Source organism: Vicugna pacos, chromosome 17, assembly GCF_048564905.1.
Source record: "Vicugna pacos chromosome 17, VicPac4, whole genome shotgun sequence".
Lineage (NCBI taxonomy): Eukaryota > Metazoa > Chordata > Mammalia > Artiodactyla > Camelidae > Vicugna > Vicugna pacos.
Genome location: NC_133003.1, coordinates 50524134 through 50542563, shown reverse-complemented (window position 1 = coordinate 50542563; position 18430 = coordinate 50524134). Strand labels below are relative to the sequence as shown.

At 46.7% G+C, this 18430-nt stretch overlaps 1 protein-coding gene and 1 long non-coding RNA gene across 5 annotated transcripts in view; one reads left to right on the top strand and one right to left on the bottom strand.

Moving 5' to 3' along the window:
- The window catches only part of ATG7 (autophagy related 7), a 215908-nt gene that overhangs the window by 190637 nt on the left and 6841 nt on the right, over positions 1 to 18430 (bottom strand). For 2 of the 4 annotated variants that reach the window (XM_031686218.2, XM_072941858.1), the window contains exons 2-5: positions 10654 to 10823; positions 10122 to 10176; positions 4633 to 4750; positions 2745 to 2822 (exon numbers count right to left, since the gene is read on the bottom strand). In XM_031686218.2, coding sequence (XP_031542078.2) covers positions 2745 to 2822; positions 4633 to 4750; positions 10122 to 10176; positions 10654 to 10813 — 411 coding nt within the window. In that variant the 5' untranslated portion in view covers positions 10814 to 10823. Of the gene's footprint in view, positions 1 to 2744; positions 2823 to 4632; positions 4751 to 10121; positions 10177 to 10653; positions 10827 to 18430 lie in introns of all 4 variants that reach the window. The other 2 variants (XM_031686219.2, XM_072941857.1) reach the window with 1 other exon arrangement.
- Positions 345 to 7663, top strand: LOC140686824 (uncharacterized). Its single transcript, XR_012060798.1, has 2 exons — positions 345 to 472; positions 7359 to 7663. It is a non-coding gene; the product is annotated as an uncharacterized lncRNA (long non-coding RNA).

Sequence of the window (18430 nt, the reverse complement as noted above, 5' to 3'; positions counted from 1 at the left end):
ACTTCTCTTTTCACAATCAGATGAATTAAGCACGTTCTTAAAGTTATTACAATGTGCTGTTCATTGCCTATGTATGCCTGAGATAACACAATGCTGCTTTCGGAAATGCCTTATTGGTGAAGTTCAAGTCAACAACTAAGCACTTGTTATGTACAAGGCAAAATGTTAGACATTCTAACAGGGAGAAGATGGATGAAACCCAGGAGAGCCTTCAGGGAGCTCACTCTTTGCACGGAGCAGAGATAAAGTAAGCAGAGGATTAGCTGTATGAGTCACAGAAGAGGTTCTAAGAACAAAGGAGCACTGATGATACAAGAGACCCCAGCTTCAGGGGTGTATCTGACTGTCCCCCAACACAGGAGGCGATGTGGGGGCAACAACTTGTGAAGCTGTTCTGGATACTGGTCCCACTCAGGCTGAACACTCTTGCTCCTGAATTCCTGGAGCAGGCGTGGAGTGAACTGCTCACGAGGTAGGACCCGAGTTATGTGGGTATCTGACAGCTTTCTGGCCAGTCTGTTACCACTGACCACTATGTAGTTTATTTGGCTAATTAATCTTGCTACGAATAAAGAGTGGATGGTTGGCGGATGACTTGTCACTGAGATATAAGTCAAGTCCCATAAAATTTACCATGTTATAGAGTATAAGAGAGTGGTTTTCTAGTCACTAACAAGGCTGTACCACCATCACCACCAATTTCAGAATAGATTTACTGCCCCCAAAAGAAACCCCAGTAGCAGAAATTCCCCATGAGTTTACAAGAAATACCATTCACAGAAACTTTGCAGTCTCATCCCCTGGGAGCCCCTAGTCTATTTTCTGTCTCTATGGATTTGTCTATCTGGACTTCTCATATAAATGGGATCATAGTAGGTAACTTTTCAAATATAAATGTATATATAAGCCTGAGTCCAGATGAAAAAGCCTAGTGATTAGTTTCCACAGTCTTTAATTCTGCCACTAATTTATCAACTAAGAACAAACTCCCATTGACAACTGCAAAACAAACTGCAAAACTGACATTAATAAAGTGTCTGTCCCTTCGAGTCCTAAGAGCAGCAGAAAAGCAGCAAAAACACCTCCAGAGATTACTCTGTCTTCTTTGTACTTAAATGATTTGTCATAACTGATCTTTAGTGAAAGGTTAAACAATTCAAGATGGAGGACTTGACGATTTCTAAGAAGCTTTATCAGGTCATCTTCAAAAGTCAAAAGGCTTGAATTTCTTAGGATTCTTTTCAGAATACAAAGGACTTCAATTAAATTAAACGTACAGCCCCTTGTGTCTGAACATTTTAAAAGATAGAGACTTTTAATTTTTTCAAAGGCAGGTTAAGAATACTCAGCAGAAAGGACAATATGGCTGATGCTCTCATGCTGGCTCTGGGAAATGCCTTAAAATTTTAAATGAGAGCTAATGTTGTCTCGGTGAATGCAAACTGTCTATCAGATTCTAACTGGAATTCTTGGTACAGAAAATGCGTTGACGTTAAAATATAACCGCCAGAAATCTCTGACTTGTATTGCTTGTAACTATCCGAGCAATGAGTTTACAAAGTTACCCAAATTTACAGATAAATTATCAATGCCAAAGTGTGCCGAGTAATCCCTTGAAGAATTTAAACATTCTTCTATCTCCCCACTGGCGCACAGAAAGCATTTTAACTTGTGAGAAAATGTGCTCCTTGTAGGTAGCCCCCTTGGGTACAGCCTGCAGTGAGAGTCCTGTCTCTCTCCTTTGCCTTGAGCAGGACATCAGAGAGGCAGCATGAGCACGGAACGGAGGATTCGCTCATGTGGCAGAAAGAAAGGCAAGACCTACAACTTGCCAAACAAAGAAAAGAAAAATGTAGGGAAGAGGATTAATATCCGAAGCCAATGACGCTGCGGTGAAACAACACACTTAATAGCTGTCAGCATCACTATGTTTACAAGCCCACTCCAACGAATTTATTCTAAAGAAAAATCAGTGTGGCCAACACTGGTTACTGCCACATTTTTTTTATAATAGTGAATACCGAGAACAAACTAGATGGACAGGAGTCCCTGGAACATACACTTGACAGAACACGATACTGTCACCGTGATTATAAAGGCTAAAATAGTGTTATATGGAGATACACACACATGTATACGCACATACATGTGAGTCAGCCGCTCCCTTCTTCCCCTACTTTCCTAGGCAGCAGATGTCACCCTAATGTGATTTCCCTTCCTCTTCAAGGGCGCCCTTAAGGTGCATTTTAATTAGATCTCAATGACATAAAACAGTTTTCTTTCTTAAAAGGACACAGTTGTGTGGACAAGCCATGTGGGGTGATGCCCTCCTGTCCAGAAGCCACCAGGGGATGACCAGGGGTCCCCAAGTTGCCCCCTGTTCCCTCTGCCGGTGGGCCCAGCACTTGAGCTGCGGGGCTGCATCTGACACAGATGTTAGCGACAGTGAACTGCTACTCCCTGAACCCCACCTTGTCATGTCCTGCAGGACGAGAAGTGGGTCCCCATGTTGTATAAACCGGGCGACAACTACTCATATGATCAGTAAGAACGAATTAATTTTGCATCTGTGATCAGTGCCAGCAATATCGGGCTACTAACTCAACGCGTCTTTCCTTAACAGCCACGACTTGAACCCCACAAGGGAAAAGCTTCAGGGAGAGGAGCACATACGGTGCTCCTGGCGCACGAGGCTCGGCCAGGGCCGTCTGGCAGTCGAAATGCCGCCCAGGCCATTTACTTACTGCAAAGGTCAAGAGGAGGAACTTGTTGAGCAGGACAGGGTTGTCCAGGGCCGCGCCCGACCTGATGGACGCCCAGATCTGCCAGAGGAAAGGAAGTGTCAGGGCAGTGACCAGGCGGCCCCAGCTCCCCACTCCTGAGCACGCAGAGCTGAACAGTCACAAGGCCTTCCTTCCCGCAGGCCCAGCACGACCCAGCCCAGGAGGAAAGCGGGTCTCACCCACTCTGCCCACTTCACACCCGCCCCGAGCCCCCATCCCACAGAGACTAGGAGAGTGAGAGAAGCTGGGAGCCTCCCTTTGGGGGTCTCAGCATCAGAGGAGGCAATCAGGCCACGTCCAGGCCTCTGTTATTTCCTCCAGCATGTCCCCTGTCCACTACACAGCAGGCACATCGGGGGTTCAGAAAGACGCCTACAGTCAGTGAGAGACACGGGCGCACGTGCCCATGCGCTGCACCAGGCAGTGCGTGCTGCCACGGAAGTGGGGACAATTCCTGGAAGGAGCACTGAGCTCGGCTAAGGACACGGGAGGGAACAGAGCTGGGAGAGGTTCCGGGAGGCAGTGATCTGAACTACGGACACAGGATTCCTTACGAGTCTTATTTGGGATTCTCTCTCCCTGAGATGTGAAAGAAAGAGAAGAGAAAAGACACCAAGGTTATGAATCTCGGCAAGTCCTGTGCGGGGAAGCAGAAGCTGGTCCTGGTCAGCAAGTGCTGCTCACAGGATGTTTCAGGAGCTGAGTTGCTAAACTTTGTGTCACTAAGCAAGACAAACAGTTGTGTCATGAGAGCGACGGCCTACACATAAGTGAAGAGGGAAATAAGCAAAGAGAAATTTCTGCTGTTGAAATAACAGCGTTGGAGGAGCTGGACCACAGAAGTGCAGCCCCGCCGCTGACAAACCAAGGGGGTGGGAACTGCCAGGGGTGGGGGAGGCTGAGCCCGGAGGAGGGACTGGGGTGGGACTCCTGTGGGGAGCAACCTGCTTTTTTCAACAACAGAGTTAAGACCTGATCCATCCCTTTGGAGACGGCCTTTGGAATGTGCAGCCCAAGCAGGAGCTCAGGAGCAGTGAAGCCGCAGGCCGAGGAGAACCACCACTGTCACCTGAGTGACCAGCTGCATCACCACGAGGGACGGCAGGGACGCCTTTGGTCTTCCCTCTGACCACAGCATCCACATAAATAAGACCCTTTTGTTTTTTAAGACCAGTGTGAAGACCATTCGATTAAGTGGGTGCTAGAGGGGGCTGGGATACACTGTGCCCTCATTTAATTTTTCACACTTAACTCAGATATGAAGAAGTAAAGGAAGGACATTCCAAGCAGAGAGGACATCATGTCCCAAGGAGAGAGGAGAGAACAGAAAGTGGTGAAGGGAGCAATTACGGGCGATGTGCTGTGACTGGGTCAGAGCAGCTGAGGGCAAGAGTGACGGGACAGAAAGGCCACAGAGGCCACGGAGGCCAGGCCACGAGGGGCCTTGTAACTCAGACGGAGTGGTTCAGGTTTAGCCCTGAGGATACTGGAGAGACCAAGTGATCTCTGATAGCACTACAGGCCTTAGGACAAAGACCAGGACAGAGACCAGAGAACCCAAATAAATTCAGACACGGAGCAGAGCACTCAGACAGGGACCAGGCAGCGGACAACACTAACTGGAGGCCAGCAGCAGAGCTTCCACGTGCTGCCCGGCCACCCTGCCATGAATTCCTGCCTGCCCCCAGGCAAGAGCCTGCCTGTCTTCTCTCTGACCTCCCCACCAACGCAGAAGCCCATAATTATCGCTGAATACCCACTCTGCGCTGACGCTGTGACACCTGATCAGAAACATCATGCCTGGGGGACCTCAGAAAATATGACGGGAACATTGTGTTCCCCTGCTAACCTCGTTTGCTGCTTGTTCCAAAAGTAGCTTCTTATCTGCAGCCTTGAAAGCCTCGAGTGTGTTGGTGTTATGCAGTGTTCCAACAGCCGGGCAGCAGTGGGCCGGGGTGGGGGCGCTCCTGGATACGACAGAGACACGGTGAACAGTCACAGCTGGGACTCGGAGAGCGGGGGGGGGGGGGTGACAAACAAACCAGACAACAGGGGAGACGGAGGACGGCGCTCTGCAGGGCAAAGGGAAGGCTGATTCATGCTTCTCTGGGAAAAGATGAGCGTAACTGCTAAGAAGTAAAAGCAGGCCCTGTACCTCCCTGTATTTCCCCTGATCTCTCAGCATGCTGCTCTCCCACAGGCCCCCAAACACAAGCTCTTTTCCCGACTTTTTTTACCCTTTCCCATCTTTAACCTGAAAGGCAAACATTATTTATTGAGCTTCTGCTGTGCCAAGAACTGTACAAGGTTTGAATTCTCCTAAGATTTTGTTCCCTGACTTAAAGGTTAAAGTAACTTGCCGAAGGTCACGTAAGAATAGGCAGAGCCAGGATCCAAGTCAGAACTAGCTGACTCTAAGGTGTTGCCCAGTCCCCACTCAAGCCGCCCAGGCTTCAGTGCCCTGCTGCAAACCCTCCTCTTCCAGGAAGCCACCCCTGCTTTCTCTGGTAATGGTAGGTGCATAAAATTGAGAATAATGTTTTAGACTGACAGTCATACACCCACCCAGAGGACAGCAAGCTCCCCGAGGGCAGGGTTGTCCCTCCCTCTTCTGACCACCCCACCACCTCCCCAGCGCAAACAGGCTCTGCACGGAGCTGCTGGTGAGCACACCCCCGTGGGCATCTGAGCTGCACACTGCGATGTGCTGCACCAGGGCCACCAGTCAATCTGTCGGGCCACATGCATGTCACAGTCTACACTGTCCCCATAGGCCTCACGGTCTTCAGAGTAACGCAGGTCAGGAGAGGAGAAGGACAAGATGATTCTGAACACAAACGCAGATGTGGAGAAATCTGGTCTCCTCTCTGAAATGGTTAACTTATGTTTCAGAAGTTACAGATGCTAAATGAAAACAATACTCATTTCATTAGTGGCCGAACAGTGCGGTCACAACCACTGCAGAAAGAACGCACGGGTGGTAACTGTGTGGTTTAAAAGACCCAGCACATCTCTTCATTTAGAGTCTAAGTAAAATTGGGTTTGGGAGGCTACAAGGAGAGCTATAATCTAGAGCAGGTGTGGAGGGGTTCCCTGGGTGAGGGGGGTTCCACCAAGTGCCATCTGTAAGGCTTGAATGCCAAGCCCTGGGAGAGAAGTAACTTTCCAAAGCCAGAGCCTTCCTTTGGGAGCTGATGAGTCAGCCAATCACAGGCTGTTTTTCACCACTCCACTTCAATAAAAGAACACTCTCCATCCAGGTGAGGTGAGGACAGCAAGGATAATCTTGAGGAGAAAAAGAAATCACAAAGGGAAAAGATTAAGCCAAAAGGGAAGAAGGAAGCAGAGCAGTTGGTAAACTGGGCCTTCTACCCTCAGACGTGGCTTTTCAAAATCACTCCTGAAAGAGCACACTGAACCAGAAGAAGGATGCTATGATCTAAATTGTACACAAGCACAAGAGGAGGAAGGTGCCCTCCCTCCTGACGCCCAAAAGTCCAGGATGTGCGAACGCCCGGCCAAAGCCTTGCTCTGAGAGCAGAGGAAACGAGATCACGCCCTGGAGGGCTATGCTCCTAGGACACCAGTGCCCTTAGTGAGGACAAGGGGAGTCTCAAAGGAGAAGCGCTTTCCATGACTGAAGCCCCACCAGGGGAGGTGGCGGGGTGGGCGAATTTAAAAAGTGATAATGGTGGGGGTGAGGAGAACAGCCATTCTAGTAGCTTCCTCCAGGTTCAAGTTCCACTTGTTCCACAAAGAGGTGGCTCAGAGGAGGACTGGAAAGAGCCCTAGGCCTGGAAACAAGAAAATGGAGTCCAAATCCTGGTCCTGGACATTTATGAGGTTAGTTTCCTATGATTCCATTTATATGAAATGTCCAGAAAAACCAAATCCATAGAGACAGAAAGTAGACTCGTGGTTGTCTGAGGCGCGGGGAGGGAGGGGAGGAAAGGAGAGTGACTGCTAACAGGTGCGGGGCTCCTCTCTGGGGTGATGAAATGTTCTGGAATTAGACAGTGGTGGTGGCTGTGCAACTTTGTGAATATACTAAAAACCACTGAACTGTACATTTTAAAAGGGTGAATTTCATGGTATGCAAAGTATATCTCAATAAAGCAGTTTTAAAAAAACAGAATTAGAAATCTTGCCCATGTCCTAAAGCCAGCAGTGAACTCCCAAAGACGTATCACGAACCTGGTAAAGAACAGATCCTACGGAGGCCTCAAGTCTGGGCCCCCTCGGGGACGTTACCTCTGGACACTCGGCCTTCACCTCTCTCAGCCTCGCAGTGGTTGCTGACAAAAGCACTGGGGCTGCTTCACACCTGTTACTTACTCCTGGCCAAAGGCATGCATGTGGCCAGAGCCTCCAGAATGGACAGGCAGTGGAGGTGGCCAGTATGAAATGCATCCCCCAGAGTAAGGACAAGGCTGCTTTCCACACCGGGAGAAACCTTTGCATGCCTGTGGGGCACTTTGGGGACCTAGGAAGTCACCCTCAGTCTGGGGGCATGCTGCGCCATCTCCGGCTTTCTATAATAACCTCCGACTTTCTGTTTATAACACCCACTGACAGAGTCCACAGGTGTCTTTCCATGAAACACGCCACATCCCATTTTGACAGCCAGGCCCTGAGACTGCTTGTGACTGAAGCCAGCAGCTGTGTGAGCACCCAGCACACGTCAGACCCGGGTGAGGCGCTGGCAAGACAGTGGGGACCGAGAGCGCCTGGATACCGCGCACCGGTCTTATTTCCTCAGCTACTTCTTAAGCTCTTTGCGGGCAAGGGTTATGCCGTCTGTTTCTCTCAATAAGTCCAACTTGAGGGTCAAAAGAAAAATTTTTCTTACGACTAAATAAATAAATGTTTCTCAAAGGAAAGGAATTTTTTTCTTCTACCAGCTTCAGACTGGTACAGGGATTGTCCACCAAAATCTATTTTTCCCTTCTTAAACGGAAATAATTCTGTGATGTTTTTGTTCCCCATGTGCCCAGTCTTCCCTGCAGCTTCAGTGAGGCCTCGAGCCTCCCTAATGGAGTCAAGCAGAGAGATGTCCGCCCCACGTAGCGAGGGCCTGACGAGAGTGGGTGTGTCTCTCCCTAGTTTCACTCGGGCTCTCCTTCGCCTTCTGTTGCTACCAGAAGGTGACAGTTCAGGCTCTAGCAGCACATAAAGGCAAACCCTGCAGGATGAGGGAGCCGTAAGGGGGAAGAAGACTGGACCCCCCATCCTGGACTGGGCAAGACATAAACTTCCTCTGTGCTTGGGCCATTACATTTTGGGGTCTGGTTCAGCAGTCCACCCTACCCTAAGACAGCACCTTCCAGAGCAAGGCAGCCGGTGCCTGATGAAACACTGCCTGACTGATAATTCACCTCATACAAGGTAGAGAACAGGACCCTGTGCTGCTAACTGCTGGCGGAGATCCACCAGGCTTCCGGGGCCTCGAGCAAAAGGGATTTATCTGGTGCTGTGCGAAGCTGAGGAACACCTGGCACCTCTGAGTGAGGACAGGGCTGTTGGCTCTCCAACTGCATGCCGGCGCCTAGCACATTCTATTGTCAAGACACAGAGGAAGCAATCAGTAAGTATTACTTCAACAGCTATTACCTCTCCACAGTCACTCCAGCACTGCACACACTAAAATGCAAACCCCTGTCTTCCACCTCCATCCAGAGCTCCTCCCGACTTCCCTGTTTCATGTCTTTGTATTCCTAACACCTACACATCCTGCACGTAAGAGGTAACCGTTTGATGAATAAATTCATAGATTTCCCTACAAACCCATGCAGATGTTCAGCAATAAAAGCAAAGAAAGAACAATAATAATGAAAATAATTTGGATATAAAGAACTCGTTTCTCTGGAGGAGCTCCAAGTGTGTTCATTAAACTTGCTGTCTTAGTCGGCCCAAGCGGCTACAACACGACACCAGAGACAGCTGCTAAGCCAGAGGCATTAGCTTCTCTCGGTTCTGGAAACTGGAAGCCCACGCTCCAGGGGCAGTACGGTCAGGCTCCGGCACAGGGCCTCTTCGGTTGCGGACTGGCCATTTCTAGCTGTGCCCTCACAGGGCGGAAGGCGCAATCTAGTGCTCGGGTGCCTCTTTTACAAGGGACTCGTCCCATTCCGGAGAGCTCTGCCCTCATGCGCTCAGCGCTGCCCAAGGGCCCGCTTCCTCATACCATAACCCTGTGCACTGGGGTTTCAACAGATGACTTTTTGAAGGACACAAACATTCAGACCACAGCACCAACCATCCTAAGAGACAGAGACTCAGAAAATCAGACTTTCAGAACTGGAAGGAACATTAGAAGCTGGGAGTCAGAGATGAGGAAACTGAAGCTGAGAAAACTAGAAGAACTTATTCCCAGAAACACAATAGGCTACAGATACCAGGTCTTCAAACTAAATCCAGGGCGACCGTGTCTTATTCTCGCTCAGCTCCTCTTTGCTCCTTTTATACTACCATCTCCCCCTCTCTCACAGCCTCAGAGTCTCCTCCATGTGGATGACCTTCCCTCTGTGACTCCCTGCCTCCTGGACATTTCTACAGGACACTGTCATCTCAAACTCAACAAGTTCTGAACCAAACTGACCTCCTCACCAAACTGTATACCCTCCTGGCTTCTCAGTGTCTGGAGAAGATAACAAAATGCCCCCAGCTACTCAGACTGCAACCTCAGAAACAGAGTGTGCATTTCTCTCACCCTCGCTCCCTAAATTTAGCCACATGTGACCTTGGGCAAGTCACTTTACCTTTGGACCCATGGTTTCCTTATCTGTAAAAGAGAGAAAAACCACACCTGGCAGATCTGAAAGGATTACGTATGGAAAACACTCAGCCAATAAATGTCTCTCTTCTCTCCAGCAACCTCCCGTGGCCCCCAGTTAGACCAAAAAACCTCTTTGAGGGCATACGTCGTATTTCTTCATATATCCCTACAATGCCCTGCACAGTGACAGAAGCAGCCTAGTAAGTGTTCACTGATGCCTGTGGATAAGCAACTAAAGAAGTAAGTCAAGAGGTACCAATAAGGGATCACAAATTATTAACTACAATCAAAACCAGGAAGGGTGTTATCTCAACTCAATCAATCTAATGGTACTTGGCATCTAACAGGCCCTGATAAACATCTCCTGAAAAGATAAACCAGAGTCCTAAGTATCTCGCACTGTCTCTGTGCCACAGGAGGCACGCGAGAGTCACGAGAAGCTGGCCCTGCTCACAGGGAGCCTTCGTAGCTCCCACCGTGGTCCACGTATGTTGGAGGTTAGGAACGCTCCTTCATAGCCAAAAAGTGTTCTTTATGTCAGATTTTGAGCAAAAAATACTCACATGTCAAAAGCACTGAACTCCAATGTTAAGCGAGCTGGCAGCCCAGCAGAATCACCTGGACAGAAGCATTATCACATGTTCAATTATAAGTCAGTAACCGCAGCATTTAGAGCAAAAACTGTGAATAATTTTACTCTTCCTGTTGAGCCCAAAGCATCCCATCCAATTCCTGGTTATCCAAACTAAACAGGGACTTAGCAAAAGATGACAGCTTTTGTGAATTCAAGTAATTGGCCAAGAATATAGGAAAAAAAAAGATTCATTGGGAGAAACATTTCCAATCCCCTCCCCCAGCAACACTAAGTAATCAGTATTAATTTTTCGGATTAATACGTTAGGTTCTCCCTTTCTTTTGCCAATAGGAGAAAAGAAGTGAAAGCGAACTTGGGTCTAAGTCAGGAAGTGAAATAGAAACCAGTGAAAAGCATTAATTATAAACATCAAGGACGTCTCTTTGTAAAGGAAAGCTGACCCTATCCTGGGCAGAGCAGGTACCCAAAGATGACGGAAGATGGAATCCACCATTTCCTACCATTGTAGTAATAACCCTTGATGTCCTTGGGAGCTTCATCCAACCGATACTCGTTCAGCTTCTTCTGGGTCAACTCATGCCAGAATCCAACATCCAAGGCACTGCTGAAGGGGGCAAACTGCAATCTGGAGAGTCCGGGGTCCCCCGTAGCTGCCGCCATTATTTACTGCCTGCTAAAAACAAAACACGGCCATATCGCACAAAACATGGTGAGAAAGGACACGTGTAATCATGCTTAATCATAACGGACAAACAAAAACAGGGAGATGAGCTGCCTGAGGACCCAACTTTGGAAAGTAACCTGTGGAATTTGGCTGTGTTGCCAAGTTTAGCATCCTTATGACACCACTGGCCCTCCTGGCCTTCACTTTCATAAATCTTCCTAAATTCTTGTAAGTCAGTCTGACTGATGAATTAGTGTTATTCTTTCTTTGACATAGCCATGGTCTCAGAAGTTTTTGGCATCGTGTGTGGTCCTAGAGAACTTTAAAGGCACAAATCCCAAAGTCCAGCCAGTTAGCAACACAGCAATGTAAACTGTTAGGGTTCTGAGTGAGGCGGCGCTTGAGCAACCCAGCCGAGGAGGACGGAGGAATTCCCTATCCTGACCACAGTACCATAATGTCTTTGAAATCTCACATTTTATCTTTTTATATTATTAAATTTATTTTTATTTTTATTGATGTACAGTTGATTTACAATGTTGTGTTGGTTTCTGGTGTACAACAAAGTGATTCAGATATATAAATACACACTTTTTCTTATTCTTTTCCATTACAGTTCATTACAAGGTAGTGAATACAGTTCCCTGTGCTATACAGTAGGACCTGTTGTTTATCTGTTTTATATGTAGTAGTTTGTATCTGCTAATTACAAACTCCTAATTTATCCCTCCTCCATCCCGTTTCCTTTGGTAACCGCAAGTTTGTTTTCTACATCTGTGATTCTGTTTTGTAAATAAACTCATCTGTATATTTTAGATTCCACATATAAGTGATAGCATATGATATCTGTCTTCATCTGAATTAACTTCACTTGGGATAATAATCTCTAGGTCCATCCATGTTGCTGCAAGTGGCATTTTTCATTCTTTTTTATGGGTGAGTAATATTCTACTGTGTGGAATTTTCTGGAATTTGGATTCCATCAAATCTTTATCCAGTCCCATGTACATTCAGGTTGCTTCCACGTCTTGGCTATCGTAAGTAGTGCTGCTATGAAAACTGGGGTGTGTGTATCTTTTTGAATTAGAGTTTTCCCTGGATATATGCCCAGGAGTGGGATTGCTGGATCATATGGCAACTCTATTTTTAGTTTTTAAAGGAATCTTCATACTGTTTTACATAGTGACTGCAACATCACCTTTTGCCTTTTAATTGAGGAAAATCTGCATTTTACTCTATCACATACATTTTAATACTTCTCTCTCCCCCTCAGATCATCAAATGAATTTGACCATCCTGGCAATCAGGCATGTGTACACTGTGACTCCCTGTATCCCCTGCACATTCTTGGGGGTACACAGGCCCAGGTGGAGAAGCACAAAGCTGGAGGAAAGTGCCAGTTCCAAAAGGGAAAAGTTGATGAAGTCACTTCACTTTCCATCCTGTCCAAATGCTCCAAGATGGATTAGTACTTTTGTGGTAGAATGTATGAGTAGAGTCACATTAGATGGGATAAAATTTTTTTTAAAAGACAGTTCACATCTATTCAGAGAGGTTTTGCACGAGTCTTATGCCAAGACTATTACACACTTTTCAGTTTTCCAAAACTGTTAGATATTAGAATTACAGACAAGGAGTTTTGGACCGATAGTAACTACATGGTAAAACGCAAAGTTAGCACTACATAAACGTGCTAAAAATCAAGAAAGAGATGAGTGTGGGGCAGAGCAGGGCAACAGCCTCTGTAAAGGAGCCAGGTACATTGCTGTCCTTAAGAAAAACTCTCCGCTGCTGAGTGTGGATCTGCAGCATCACGTGCATGATGGGCAGACAATGCCCAATCACGAGTTCTCAAACTTTCTCCACTCTGACAGCTTATTACAAAATGAAGATGCCGGGGCTCCGCCTGCCAGGGAGTGGGAGGGGGAACAGAAAGGAGGGTGAGGGTGGTCAGAACTAGTGCCCAGGTGATTCTGATTCAAGTTTGACGCTATCTTGAAGCCTCTGGGTCACTGGCCCTCTTACTTTTGGAGTCCCTACCTATAAATCATTTCAAATATGTTTAAATGCACTCTTGTCCCATATTAATTTCTGGCTTCTGTTTGAAAGAATCTTATAATTTTGCACTCTCAGAATGTTCACCTTTTTTCAGGTCACTCCTATTTTCATAGGCCCCAGAAAAGCTTGTGCATTCTGTGCACAGTGGCTTCAGTGCCCAGTGGAGAAACAGATCCTCATACAGGTGGCCTAGGGCTCACACTTTGAGAAATGCAGGATGAGAACAGCCTAACAGCCTCCTGCCTGGGTTCCTGGGCCTCGAATTGCTCCCTTCTTCTCTCTTCCTACACAACACAGCCAGCTTTTTCTTTCTACCATCGGTTTTTGAAAGTTTCCATGCTCAGCCTCCTCCTTAGTCTATAAGCTTTTCCAAAAGCAAAACTGTCCATTTTCTACATCAATATCCATCTAGATGCCAATGAATCCCAGGACTGTGTTTCTAGCGCTAACTTCCAAACATGTATTTAAGTGTCTTCTAAAGCGAGGACTTGAATTTCTCACAGATGTATCAAGTCTGACAAACCCAAAATTGAACACATCTTTTACTAAAATTTTGCCCATTTTCTTATATGTTCTAGTTTACTTAATAGCTACACCATACATCCAAGGTAGAAACCTCAAATTCAATTTTTCTCTCTGTCACACTCAATAAATCACTAAGTGCTAGAGGCTGAACCTGAAACAGCCCTCTGGAATGAGAGGAAGGTAGCAGTTACTGGGTACTGGCCGGACTGGGCAGGCAGCACGGGTGTGCATCTGAATCTACTCCTCCCCAAAGCCCTAAGAAGTGCCAGTTCTGATTTCACAGAGGAAGAAACCGAGGTTCAGAGAGGTAAGAATCAACACAGCAGCAGACAGTGGGACAAATGGATCTCATCTGAACTCCTCCATGGGACAGGTCATCACAACCCTGCACATTTCAGTCATCCACAACTTACTCTTAAAGGTCAGCGGGAACTCGGCATCACGTTGGTGACCTGCTGAGGCCACCAAGATGGAATGTTACCAGTGTCAGAGACAAAAGAGAAAATTCTACTCCATACCGCACTTCAGCAGCGAGAAAAAAGTGACTCTGGAGGACCACAGAAGATAATGGACAGGCATGCTAAGAAAGCAATTTGCATAAGAGGCACATCCTTCATTTTCTGACATTATTTGGTCTCCAAGAAATTCTGAGCAGAAATCAAAAGCCTATTTCACAAGAGGATGTGGTTGGTGTCTAGTTGCTGAACTGCTGCCTGACAGGCTAAGGCAACAGAAAAGTCTTAAGCAACGGCAGCAACAAGTGATTAGAAATTTGCTGGAAATACCTAAATAAGATTTGCAAATATAAAGGTATCATTCAGGAACCTACACATCCATCTTCCTTAACTAGAAAGGAAGATTTAAATAGTGATGATCAGAAGGGAATTCTGGAGGAAGTGGGAGATGGGCCCGAGATCCAAAGTCATTTATGTTTAACTACCCCTGATTCAAACATGACCTGCGCCCTGAAAAGCAAGGCTTGCCCATGTAACCCTGAAAAGTGCAGGTGAGACCTGAGGCCTCTGCTTAGCTTAGAAAGCTAAAAGGTTATATTTTTTAAAATCAAACTTCAATATTATATTCAGAATGTGAAACCCAGGAGTTACACAAGAGAGGGCTGTGTCACTTCCAGTGAAAGAGGAGCTTTGATGAGGATTCGACACTGCAATGGAAAAGAATCCCAGGAGCAGAAGAAACCCAGCAGTAACCAAAACATCCAGTTAAGATTCAACTGAAATAGCAGGTGGGTGGTTAGGCAATACGAACCCTCTGGGGCTGCGGCTACCACCACAACTGGTAAATTTCAGGCTTTTATGGAAATAAAACCAAGTCACGCTCAGCAACTTATACAAGCAGAAGCTCAGAGAAATGCCACTGCAAGGGGCTTACCAAAAGTTCCTGTCCAAGTGGACCTAACCTTGGCGCTAGTGCTGTCCTTAAACATCAACCCCCCACAGGAAACGTCTCCCAGGAAGGAAGCTGTGGGGTCGGGAGACGGGGCTGTGGAGAGAATCATTTTCATGCTATGACCTTTTTGCCTTATGAATTTTGTACTGTGTGTGTAAAATAACAATATAGAAATACGTAAGCCATTAATTAGCACAGTGCCTGGAATAGATTTGGAGCTCAGAAATGCTGACATGAAATAATAGCTTTCTTCCCCACAAAAGGGCCAACAGTTGGATGCTGCATGCAGACAAGATTTCAACAGAGTTTAAAAATTACTAATAGCCTTTGACTTGTCCAAATAGGAAACAGACTGACCAGAGAGATGATGAATCTTCCATCAGTGGAAGTGTTCAAGTATATACTAGACGACTGTTCACCAATTAATACTACACTAAGGATGACTGCAGCAGGCAGTCAGGTGAGACCAGGGGTTGGCAAGCTTTTCCTGGAAAGAGCCAAATAGTAAAGATTTTAGGCACTGCAGGTCAATACAGTTTTTGCCATATTTTCTTCCTTTTTACAACTCTTGAAAAATGCAAAAAACATTCTTAGCTCATGAATCGCACAAAAAAGGCCTTGGGTAGGGTCTGGTCCACAGACCTCGGACTAGATGATCTTCCAAACCTGGTTTTCTTGATTTTTTGAAGGTGGCAACAATGTATTTTGTTTTTAGGGAGACTGGCATTTTTGGCAGAATCGTTTCAGAGGGCAGGAGAGATCTGCAGGGGCCGCCGAGAGGGAAGCAGACGGCAAGACCAGAGCCTGAGGCCACACAGGCGATCTGCGACATGCAGGGTGTGATGCTGCAAATACGTCTTTATGAACTAATACCCACAGCCCACACAGGACACTCTCACCTATGCGAGCATCACTGAGCCAAGACGAAGCTCATTTGGTATTTACTGAGGCTCATCACATGCGGGAAAGACTACAGTAGCAGCATCCCATGTTCTAAACAGGCATACCGCCACCCAGATGGTTCCTTCCCACTTGATCCTGGACCCTGGCTACTGCCTCCCACCTTCACTAGGGCCACCCTGGTGGTCCTGCCACTCTTCACCTCTGACTTGATGCTGAAGAAATATGGAGCCACTTGGTGTTCCTCTGACACACCTGCCATCTTGCCTCCGCAAGCCTGAAAGGCACCCCTGCCCTCGTGATCGCCTGGCACTTTTCAAAACCCAGCACAGGGGCTACCTGCTCTAGAGAGCCTTCCTAGAGCCACCGCTCACGCCCTTCACTCCTCTCCTCCACCTCCCCCGTCAGCCACAGTCAATCACGTCCATCTTGGAGCTACCTCTCCACTTCGTGCTGCTCTTCAACTCTGCGTACTTCTCTGCCTCCACCAACCTGATTGTAAAGTCCACAGATACTGATCCTGATCCATAAGCCTCTAGATACACCCTGGTCTCTCACACGGTGGCTCTCAAATGTCACTAAGATGAATTCTAGGAACCTTTTAGGAGTACCTTCCCCAAGAGAAATAGGAGAAAGAAAAAACCCAGGGCTTTGTGATTCAGAAGACAAACTCCAGGCTTGTTACCAAGGAACGTGGAGACTGGGGTAAAAAAACACCAGGAACACGCAGAGATGTGCCATATAACACAGAAGGGCTCTAAACCTGTCATTTTTTAGGACTAAGATCTTGGAGGACAGAAAATGTGCAAATACAAATCAGTTTAAGTGAACCTTTACTTTACCAAATACAAAAGTAGTGAGTAAGTCTTTCTCCCTGAAAGTTTCCCTATGGTTACGTAAGTTAAAAGCCTATGCTCACAGTCTCAAAGTAGCTCTTCATCAAAAAAATACAATAAAATAATTATTAACTACAAGAAAGAAAAAATGACTCTAAAATGGCAAAATCTGGCAGACACTGTCTTAATGAAGGCATCAAAGTTAACACCAGCAGTAAGGGGACCAACAGACACTGTGTGCTCTCTGACAGAACGCAGTGAAAAGAACACAGCACCTATGGAAAAGACATAATCCGGGTCTAATCAGGACGAAACATCACATAAACCCAGACTGAAAAACAATCTACAAAATGACTGGGACTGGCTCATGATCTTCAAAAGTGTCAAGGTCTCAGAAGTCAAGGGAAGGAGGGAAAGAGATTAGAAAGACTTGCCTGCAGGCAATGGACGATCCTGAGTAGATGCTCTGCTCAGGATGTTACTGGGATAAAATCTGAATGCAGTGTCTGGGAGAAGGGTATATGCAAGGTCTTTGTCTTATTCATGCAAGGTTTCTGTAAGTTTTAAAATGTTCCAAAGTAAAATATTAAGACCTGCCTGCATAGACCCAGCCTACTCAATATTCATTCACCAGGCAAAACCAGTCAATGTGCTGGAAGTTAGAACAGCAAAGACAGGGTGGGGTGGGGCTGTTGACTGGGAAGGGGCACGAGGAAGCCTCCAGGGGAGCTGGAAATATCCTGTGTACCTTGAGCTGGGGTGGTTACAAGGCATGTTCGGAGGTAATAATCCACAAGCTACAGACTCACGATGAGTGCAGCTTACTATATGCATGAGGTACCTGAACAAAAAAGAACAGAGGACCCTGTATTCAAACTATACCAATCCTGCAGAGAACCTTCCTATATTCGACAGTTAACAGATGACCTATTTAAATCTAGCTTTGTTGAGAAGAAATTCATTGCTCTAAACAAGGAGTGGAAATGAAATATCATTTCCATAAATTTTCTGGCATTTTGTTATTAAAGATGCTGAAGATGAAAGTATTTTGGCTTTGATGCTCATAAAATTAATTGCAGCATAAGTGCTTCCTGGAGTGAGTCAGCCCAACAGCTCTCCCTCTGCGGGGGGCGGACAGGATTGGACGCAGCAAATACCAAGTCAGTGTAGGATTTTGGGGAATGAAGAAGTAAAATTGGTAGAAAACAAGTGACAATCATAGAGATTAGAAAACAAACAAACCTGTCTTCAGGGAAACTAGACCCTTGAGGGGAGAAAAGAAAAACAGACCAGCCTGACTACCCTACAAATCTCTCACTGTTATTTTTCACATGTGTTTCTGGGGTTTTGCTTGTTTGCTTTGGGAGGGCAGGGGAGTTTTTAACAGTTCAGAGAAAGGATGCTAAAAGCTAAGGTGGCTGGGACACTGGTCCTCAGTCAGATAAACCCACGTATGAGTTCCAGCTCCTCCACTCACTGGCTGAGTAGCACTGGGCAGGTAACTTCATCCTCTGTGCCTCAATCCATAAGATGAGGATAACTATACCCAACCCACAAGGTTGGGACGGCTGAATAAGAAAGTGTGTGATGCGCCCATTCGGGTGCCTGGCTTGCAGTCAGCAGTCAATACCTGGCAGGTACTACTGTCTCTTGTTACCCTGCCTCCCCATCGTCCATCGGGGCCTGAGGAATGTGGCTGCCCTTTCCCGTGCTAAGAAAACTTTCTCCGCCTCGAGCAGGCCTCATTGAAGTCTCACCTCCCTCTTAGGAGCACTGCACACCCAGGAGAAGTTTAAATAAAACAAAACGGATGGTCTCCTGCTCTAGATCACCCAGGGGAGGTCCAGGGGAGCAAGTGCGAAAGGGTTAGGAGTGTTCAATTTCTCC